The sequence below is a fragment of the Odocoileus virginianus genome, chromosome 30 (genome assembly GCF_023699985.2).
Source record: "Odocoileus virginianus isolate 20LAN1187 ecotype Illinois chromosome 30, Ovbor_1.2, whole genome shotgun sequence".
In the NCBI taxonomy this organism is placed as follows: domain Eukaryota; kingdom Metazoa; phylum Chordata; class Mammalia; order Artiodactyla; family Cervidae; genus Odocoileus; species Odocoileus virginianus.
The window spans coordinates 35,683,815-35,693,929 of record NC_069703.1 but is presented as its reverse complement, the minus strand read 5'-3'; the positions used below and the strand labels follow the sequence as shown (position 1 = coordinate 35,693,929).

At 39.4% G+C, this 10,115-nt stretch overlaps 1 protein-coding gene across 4 annotated transcripts in view; it reads right to left on the bottom strand.

Moving 5' to 3' along the window:
• Nucleotides 1-3,386: 3,386 nt before the first annotated feature.
• RCAN3 (RCAN family member 3) overlaps nucleotides 3,387-10,115 on the bottom strand; it is a 34,524-nt gene continuing 27,795 nt past the window's right edge. For all 4 annotated transcript variants that reach the window (XM_070458935.1, XM_020902053.2, XM_020902052.2 and 1 more), the window contains one exon: nucleotides 3,387-9,113. In XM_070458935.1, the coding sequence (XP_070315036.1) occupies nucleotides 8,929-9,113 (185 nt within the window). In that variant the 3' untranslated portion in view covers nucleotides 3,387-8,928. The remainder of the gene's footprint in view (nucleotides 9,114-10,115) is intronic.

The window sequence follows — 10,115 nt, the reverse complement described above, 5'->3', positions numbered from 1 at the left end:
ATTTTGTAGTCCAAGGCCAAATTTGCATGTTATTCCAGGTATCTCTTGACTTCCTACTTTTGCATTACAGTCCCCTATGATGAAAAGGACATTGGTCTTTATATAACAGTTCAACTTCAGCTTCTTCAGCATTACTGGTCAGGGCATAGACTTGGATTACTGTAATATTGAAGTTTGCCTTGGAAACGAACAGAGATCATTCTGTTGTTTTTGATATTGCATCCAAGTACTACATTTCAGACTCTTTAGTTGACTATGAGGGATACTCCATTTTTTCTAAGGGATTCTTGCCCACAATAGTAGATATAATGGTCATCTGAGTTAAATTCGCCCATTCCAGTCCATCTTAGTTCACTGATTCCTAAAATGTCGATGTTCACTCTGCCCATCTCCTGTTTAAACCCCTTCCAATTTGCCTTGATTCACGGACCTAACATTCCAGGTTCCTATGCAATATTGTTCTTTACAGCATCAGACTTGACTTCCATCACCAGTCACATCCACAACTGGGTGTTGTTTGCTTTAGTTCTGTCTCTTCATTCTTTCTGGAGTTATTTCTCCACTCTTCTCCAGTAGCATATTGGGCACCTGCCGACTTTGTGAGTTCAAATCTTTCAGTTTCCTATCTTTTTGCCTTTTCATACTGTTCATGGGATTCTCAAGGCAAAAACACGAAAGTGGTTTGCCATTCACTTCTCCAGTGGACCACGTTTTGTCAGAACTCTCCACCATGACCAGTCCATCTTGGGTGGCCCTACATGGTATGGCTCATAGTTTCATTGAGCTAGATAAGGCTGTGGTTCATTTGATCAGTTTGTTTAGTTTTCTGTGATTGTGGTTTTAAAAGCATAAAAGCATATAGGTAGAAATTAAAAGCATATACTTAGATAATTACATATATATTTAAAAGCATAGACTTAATTATCCATGTTCTGATTAGAGTTTGAAAGTTTATTTCCACTGCTGTTTTGTTGCAATTATGAGCGGTATCTTATTGCTTACAGTTTGGCTATTGATAATGGAAGAAAATGCTACTGATTTTTCAAAGAAATTATTCTCTTCAGCAACATCACCGTAGCTTCTTAGAGATGCTGATAGTTTCACTTGGGTTTTACATTCATCAAAACATGAAGTTTCCTTCTGATGCCCCAATCTAATAATACTCTTACTAAGAGAAATTATTAAACAAATTTTAATCTGTAAATCTATCCTTTAACTGATTAAAGTCAGGATTTTAGTAGAAAGTTCCTTTCAGTGTTCTTCATGCACCAGTGCAATGAAACACTCCTAAGCAAAAGGGCTCCATAGTTGATCAGAGTTTTGGAGACTCAGAATGTACCAATTTGTAAGTTCCTAGAAGCACGGCAAGATAGAAGCTGTTTAACTTTTCCAAACATTTCAGACAACAAGCTTTTCCCAGATAACAGATTTTGATACACCCTATTTAAATATCTAACCTACAAATTACTTATATTTATACCTTCTATGTCTCAGAAGACCAGCAGAAGTTTGGCAAGATTTTAGATCTTTCCTGTAAGTTTTAGATTTAAATCTTTTTTTCCTTCTAGATTAGAATTATACTTTGATGTGTTCAGTGAAGGCAGAGTGGGTTACTGCTCACTCTTCATATCTAACATGTTTCTTGGTGATAATACAATTCCAATACAAACATTGTTGAATTTAACTTTTAAATGCATCTATTTTTTTTTCCCATTTTCTTTCTTTTATTTAAGTCAGTCTACTATTATGAGGTAAATTACCTAAAGCTTAATTCTTGTATTCTCTATTCTGCCTTACAACAGTGTTTTATTTTTAGGTTATTTGCAGTGTTTTTCCAACTTGCTGTTTCAGGAAAGAATTTTGAGCTCCAGTGAAGTCTTATTTTAAGGTCATTATGTACAACAGACTGCCAGGCGCCGGTCACCTGGAGGCCCAGCTCCACCTGGAGGCCACCCCCCAGAACGCAGCTTAAACACATCTGGGGCAATGGCACTGTCCCCAGCGACTGAGTTAGTGGGATTAAAACAGAAAAACACGACTAATTTTAAGAACCTTTGAATCCTAGTATGTTTCCTCCTGAAAAACAAAAGATTTCAGTTTAACAGAGTAGAAGAGTGTGGTAGAAAGAGAAGCTGGGGACAGAGGCGAGAAACTCAGATCTCCCAGGCGGGCCCCATCCAGATGCGTGAACTTGATGTTGTGTCTTGGGCCTTTTGCTTGCAAAGGTGTGAGTAGGCGGCGTGGGGGCGGGGGGTGGAGGCCATCGACATACGCGTGTTCTGAACTGTTCTCTGAGTTCTCACAGGGGCTGGAGGGGAGTTAGGGTCTCCACTCTCCCCACCCTGCCTCCATTCAAAAGCAGCAGCTTGGTTCACCCATTTTTTTTTTTTGTAATCAGTTTTACACTGGGATTTATGTAAGATTTTATTTGAACAAAGAGCAGATGGCTTAAAAACTGGTATGGGTGCTCCCCTGGTGGTCCAGTGGTTAAGAATCCACCTTCCAATGCAGGGGACACAGGTTTGATCCTTGGTCGGGGACTAAGATCCCACCTCCTTCAGGACAGCTAAGCTCTGGCGCCACCACTACTGAGCCCACGCGCTCTTCAGCCTGAGCACCACAACTGGAGAGAAGCCTGGCAACTAAGACCCTATGGAGCCAAATAAATAAACAGATAAATAATATATATTTTTAAGTGGTATGTATATTTTAAAAAATCACTGTACTAAATAATCTTTACAGTCATTTCTTCTCGCTTCAACATTTTGGAGTTGTTTTTTTAAAACTAAGACAGAAAATAAGTTTTTACCAAAAATAAAAATTTTAAAAAAAGATTTCTTTATTAGCTGCAGTGGGCCTTCGCTGCCGTGTGCGGGCTTTCTCTCGTGGTGGCGCGCGGGGCTGCTCTCCGTTGCAGTGTGCGGGTTTCTCATTGCAGTGGCTCCTCTCGCGGAGCACGGCCTCTAGGGTGCTTGGGCTTCGGGAGCTGCAACTCGGGGGCTCAGCAGATGCAGGGCGTGGGCTTAGCTGCTCCACGGCACGTGGGATCTTTCTGGACCAGCAATGGAGTTGGTATCCTCTGCCCGGCAAGGCAGATTCTTAATCAGTGGACTACCAGGGAAGCCCAAAGCTAAATCATTTCTAGCTGAGCAGCAAACCAGGGTAAAAACTTTGCTTGGTGAAGAACATCAACCAGAGTGGTTATTTCCAGAGTCAGTGGTGAGTCACCACCACCTTTAACTCCAGCATAAACACCGCACTAACATGAAGTGGGATCAGGCTAAAGAATCAAACATAATATTTCATTTTTCTGCCTTTTCTGTGTTATTACCGAAATGTAAGTGATACTTATTGAAAATACTACAAAGAAAATTCAATTCACAGGATTAAAAAAAAAACAACTAACTTTATTAGCTTTAAAAACAAAACTGTTACCATTAATCACAAAGATTTCCCCCAAAATTACATTCTGCTTTTGTCACCTTGACAAGACAAGGAATGTTTAAATGTCCTCAAAATACAGAAGAGCCAAAGCTGACAAAGTACTGCAGACTATGAATCACCACTTTAAGCATACTAAAAGGCAGAATATACACATATGAATTATCGACCAGTTTTTGGAAGTACAGTAATATTCACTACAGATGATAGTAGCAGAAAGGTAACGTGCCCCAAAATGTAACACAAGATAACAGACATTTGAAGATAAAATAATAGTAAATCTGACTCCTGCGTTCAGTTAACACAGAGGTGAAATGGTGGAGAAACATTTCTTGGACTTGGAGGCTACGCACAGTATAAGAGGAGTGAAATCACAGGGCCCCCACTTGGGCTGAGAAGTGGTGGGAAGAGTGCGGCACAATAGCAGGGCCAGCCACCTTTATCTCTCCTCCGTCCCCAGTCTGAGTTAGAAGCCTGGGGACTGAATAGAAAACAACACGGAAAACCCAGATTAGGTGCAGAGATGTAAGTCTTCCCTTATGACAAGAATGGAGAGTCAGTCAAAGCCACGCAGGAGTTCCAAGAGCCTGCAGAACATGGTTTTGTTTCAAAAGGAAATGTAGGTTTACAGGAGAGACCACATGACTGATTTAGCAAAAGGCCTTCAAATTTTTGTTTAAATGGACAGGGATACTTTGACTCAGCCCCAAGCTTAGCTCTTTTTAACCCTAGCTGGAAAGTTCTAATTTGACCACTTTTATAATTTTTTGATCAGTGAATCTAGGAACTGGAAATTTCTGTTGCTTTCTTGCTTGTATATTCGTTAATAACGACACTCTACAAATTATTACAATTTCCCCCTGATTCATGGTTAAAAAACAATGGCATTCCAATGAAGGGGCTCTGACTGACCCCACTCCAATGGAAGTTTAAAAAACATGTATTTATCAAATTGTTGGACAAGGTTCATAAATCTTATTCTTTAAATTTGTTGAACCTTTTAAAAGACACAGTTCTACAACATGGACTTACTTCTTAAACTAGAAGGCAACTACTTCTCCGAGTCTTCAGTTTCTTTATATTAGCATACTTATTGTAAGAAATTCATTTCCTTTCCTACAGGAAGATAGAAATGCAAGTGAGCCAAGAAGGGAAAGACTGACCGATCTCACCTATAGGACAGGTATGAAGTACAGAACTCTGGAGAAAAGAGAGACATCCACCAAACAGTGAGCCTGACACACCAAAGAATTCTGTCGTTTTCAACGCTTAATTATGTTTTAGATTTCCCCTTTTAAAAATAAATCCACAGACTGTAAAGAAGTCTATATAAAAACATGAAGCACAGACCAGCCTTCAGCCATTACCAGAATTCCATCTCACACACACTGAGTGAGGTGCCCTTCCACTGCACGCTCTTTCCAAATCTCATTAGATCTCATTCTGCTTCATTACAGCCATGTCTCAAGGATGCCTATTTATACTTTAATCTGATTATTATGAACATCTAGGAAAGCCCACATAAAATGTCACCACAATTCCTGGCTACCAAAATAACATTAAGTAGATTCTAAATCCAAAGGTACAATGACAACAAAAACACAGAACATGGAACATTAAATTCATTCATTGAAATTACTAACTCACTGACATCATCAGATAAGATTTTTCTTACTCATTGTACCTCACTGGGGAAAAGGAATTTTTTCCCCTTTTGTTTCTTATGGCTGGTTATCGCTGCCTCTGAGTGTCTTTAAGAAGTCAATGCAAGAAAAAGTAGACACAAGCCACAGCCTGGAAGTTGGGACTGGCAATTCTAGAACCTGGGCTGCTTTCTGTGGGCTTCATAGCAAGTCACATCTCCTGCTTTGTAATCTAAGCAACACGAGGATTCAACTACATGATTTCCAAAGTTGCCTCCACTCTGTATTTGAGATTCTGAGAAATCAAATATTTTCACCTTATATCACAACATTTTAAAAAGATGGGATTAATGCGAATGGGAAAAACAATCATATTCTAGAAGAATGAAAGTGCTAGACTGACGCTATCTCCTGGCATCTCTTTGATTTGAATAGCCCATAAACGAAAATGTTTATTTAAACTTTTATGTTATAAACAACAAAGTCCAATTGTATAGCATGGGAAACTATAGTCAATATCCTGTGATAAATCGTAATGGAAAAGAATATAAAAAAGAAGATGTATCTGAATGTATAACTGAATCACTTTGCTATACAGCAGAAACTAACACAACACTGGACAATCAACTATATTTCAATTTTAAAAAATACCCTTTATGTTGAACTTAAAAGTTCCCAGTAGCTTTTACTTGGCTCTTAATTACTGCTAGGTTTTAGTGACAACATTTTGGAGAAGCAGAATGTGAAAAGACTAGTTTGCTTTCACCTGATTTTCAGCTCTCCAAGGCAAGGGAACTGTTTTTTATCATTTCTGCCTCTTAGCACCTAAACTAGTAGATGCTCAGAGGCATACACTTCTAAATATAACAGATTCACTTCTGGTTTCGGCAGGTGGGTAGATAGAAAGAATCTAGACCGCAAGAGCCCATGCATTGCAAGTTCTGTCAACTATTTTTATTGTCTTATGATTTTATCTTCTACAAAAGTTTTTCCTAACAAAAAGCATCATCTTCTCTCCTCACAATTGCCTAACCTGATTCCTGAGATTATGGTGTCTAAAGAAACCATGGCAACAGTTAAATCTAAGTGATGACTCGGTTTCAAAGAAGAAATGTAGATAAAACTTATTAAAAGGTACTTAAATAAAAGATGAATGAGACTTGTCTCTCACAAGATGGACACATGAATTGGATACACAATAGTAAAAAAAGATCAGAGATCATAATACCTGGGGAGATTCTGGTTGATTTCACAATATTAAAATGTTAATGGGTAGGAATTGCCTGGAGGTCTAGTGGTTAGGACTTGGTGCTTTCATTGCCAAGGGCTTGGGTTTAATCCCTGGTCAAGGAAATAAGATTCTCTCAAGCTGTGGGTTACAGTCAAAAATTTTAAAAAGTTAATGGATTTAGTAGTTTTTCTTTCAGAGCTCATGTTGTGGAAACACTATACTAGAAAGAACAAAAATATTAATGTTTTCCATTCAGAAAAGTTGCAGTGGAAGACTGGAGTCTTAACCACTGGACCACCAGGGAAAGCCTCAGAAAAGTTTTACATATATTAAATTAAAAATATATTATTTAATATATACTTAATCTTGGTTTGAGTTTTTCTTCAATTTATTCAACATTGAAAAAAATAAAGAAAAGAGAAAAAGAAATATTCAGGTAATTTGCATTGTTGGGGTGTTTCCCTGGTGGCTCAGGCGGTAAAAAATCTGCCTGCAATGCAAGAGATCTGGGTTCGATCCTTAGGTTAGGAAGAGCCCCTGGAGAAGGAAATGGCAACCCACTCCAGTATTCTTGCCTGGAGAATTCCATGATCGGAGGAGCCTGGTGGGCTATAGTCCATGGAGTCACAAAGAGTCAGACACAACTGAGCAACACTTAAATTTGCATTGTTGGACTATAAAAGACAGTTTTAAGTTAGGGATAGAATATTCTTTAATTGGAAGGTAGAGCATGAAAGCCAAGCCAAATAATAAGGCATCATGACTTTTGATCACTTAGAAAATTACAGTGAATAAATATTACCTAAAAGAAAACTCAAAAATTTCCAAATGTTGAAAATACATACATTTCCTGACTTACAGAGTTTGTTCTGCAATGATAAGTTGGTGCATCTAGATAAGATTAAAAACTGGTTGAATTTAGAACTGCAAAGTAAATTTATTAAGTGGCTGCCAGTTAAACTGCCAAATAATAAATTTAATAAGTTTAATAAGCTGCTTGCAGAATCACAAATTTCAACTGAATTTTACATCGAGGCTTACCAGTGGTGGATATATACAAACAGAAGAGTTGATCACCTTAGCATATTTTAAGGTAAGGAAAATATAGAAAACTTTTTTTTGCAATAAAGTTTAAGTCCTTAGAAATAAATTCTACCACAATAAGAACATCTAGACCACAGAAACACGTTACCAAAAATGTTTCGAAAGCATGATCTGAATTTCTGCATTTTTCTTTCGTTGTCGTGGCAGCCACACTGGTCTATTAGTCCAAACTCACAAGTCCTTGCACAGACACAGCGAGGAGCCCCAGACACTTGTCTTACAAAGAAAACGATGGAGGGAGCAGAGAACCAGTATGGCTACCTGATCTGAAGCAAAGCATTCTTAGTTACGACACTTTTCTACAAAAAGGACTTCGAAATTCAAACAGACCACAAAAGAGTTAAGAAGATGTCTGTTCAATGATACACCCTCAAACACAAGCAGGAAACAATTCTGTTTTAAGGGAAAACGCCAACGGGAAGCCACGGTAAACAAATTTCACCCAAAAGAAACTCTGACCAATGAATTATCCCTATCTGTTACATCTTTCCCTAACTCACAGAAAAACAACGTGTGTGGCTTCTGTGTCAAAGCCAACAGAAAAATGTTTGAATGGACAATTTAAAAACAGTCTTCAGAAAATCTTATCAGTACTTTTTCTGATTTAAAGTCTATGAATGATGACACACAAATATGAATAATGACCACTCAACTGGTGGCTGAAGACAGTCCGAGCTACAGGCCAGGATGTGTCACAAATGGGAGAGTGTGGCAGCCACATGAGATCACAGGCATCAAGGTCACAGGCATCAAGCTCACAGGTGCTGTGTCTCGTTCCCAAAGCAGCAGCTCTTTGCCTGGGCGGCGTATCAGGAACTGGGGCCTATTATGGATCACTTTGTGATGAGAACAGTGTGCACGTGGATTTGGGCACCTTGATTATGACAGTTGAAGGGAACTGGGCATTTCTTCCCCAAAGCTAAAGAAAGAAAAAAAACACTTGAGGAAAAAAAATTATTTTCTATGAATTATTCTCTATGTCAGGTCTCTTTCTGGGCCAAAAAATCCATGTATATTGAATAGTGATGAATCTTTGACCAACAGACTTGTTGGAAGCCAATAGACCATTACAAACATACCTGACTAGATTATTAAAATTGTTAACACTAATTTTTTTTTTTAATTGTAAAACTATTTTTAAGTTCTCAAAAATGGAACTGCCCTGGGTGACTACAGTTTTCACTTTGGGGTACCCCGTGCTATCCAGAATCAGGGAAATCAATGTTTCTGGAGAAAGCCATTCTCCTAATTTGCTGTTTAAAAGTGGTCAAGAGCTGCCACATGGTGGGGGCTAATCCTTTAAAGTAATATGCTGTTCAGAACATCAGTTAAAAGCTGTGATTTTAACTGATCAGTTAAAACTGCTACACCGTGTTCTACTGTCCCCAGTGTGGGTACTCCATGCCCCCCGGCCTCCCCTTGGTGGAGCAGTGGCCAAGGTCACGGATGGGCATGTCCCCGCCATCCCAGGCCCGGTGGGCAGCAGCTCCGCGCCACGCCACCAAAGCCTCAAAGCGCACAGTCGAAGGCCCGGGGCTCGCTCAGCGCTGCGGTCGGAGGTCCTGGGCGCCGCGTCTGGGTGATTTTCTGTTTGGGGTTTTTTGTTTCTTCTTCCTCTTCAGTTTCACTTTCACAGACGTGAACCACCACGCTTGGTGTGGATTCGGTTCCTGCGTGAAGTTCATATTTCTCTCCTGCGGAGGCAAACAGCAAAGGAAGGGTTCTGAACCTTGACACTTCTTGTTCTACGCATCTTTTCATTGCTGATTACCGGCTTTTCAATCTGTAAATTCTATGTCATGGTACTTTATCTTGTTTAGACATTAGAGAATTGATGCTTTTTAAGGTTCTTAAAAAATTTTGGCATTTTGAAAAATTAGTAGTGAGGAGTAATGAGGTCTTGGGAGTTAAAATGCAAGTGCTAATTACTGTTCTGTGAACAATACAAGTATTCCTGTTTAACTTCATAATGGTTTCTGGGTTCCCCTTGGGAGACACCTGTAAGGTTTCAGACAGCATCGGCAATCTCTTACAGGACCTCAGGGATCCAAGATTCAGCTCTCATGTCTAAAAACAACTCTTCAAATGCCTTTTGTATCCCCTAATGTTAATGAAGACACAACATTATTTTAGGTGGACAACTACTATGAACCAACAATGGCACTGATTTATTGTATTATTTTAGAGGAATGAGAGAGAGAAATTAAACAGAAGGAAAAGAAGATGGGAAAAGAAACCCAAGAGAAAAATCTGAAGGGATGATACGGTATCACCACCAATTCCTTGATAAACTGTTCAGTGTAGAAGTTGTCTGTCTGCGATTTTGATGGCAACTAACATGCTCTTATGATCTGTCATGTACTAGAATGTGGAGCAGTAAACTGCAGTTAGATTTACTATTACGTATGTATCACTTAGTTTTCGTGTGTGTGTGTGTGTGTGTGTGTGTGCGCACGTGCGTGCACTCAGTCTTGCTCAGTTGTGTCGAGCTCTGTGACTCTCTGGACTGTATCCCACCTGGCCCCTCTGTCCATGGGATTCTCCAGGCAACAATACTGGAGTGGGTTGCCATTTCCTTCTCCAGAGGATCTTCCCAATTCGGGGATTGAACCTGCATCTCCTGTGTCTCCTGCATTGACAGATTCTTTACCACTGTGCCACCTGGGGAAGCCCTTAGTCCTTAGAACCATGTTGAA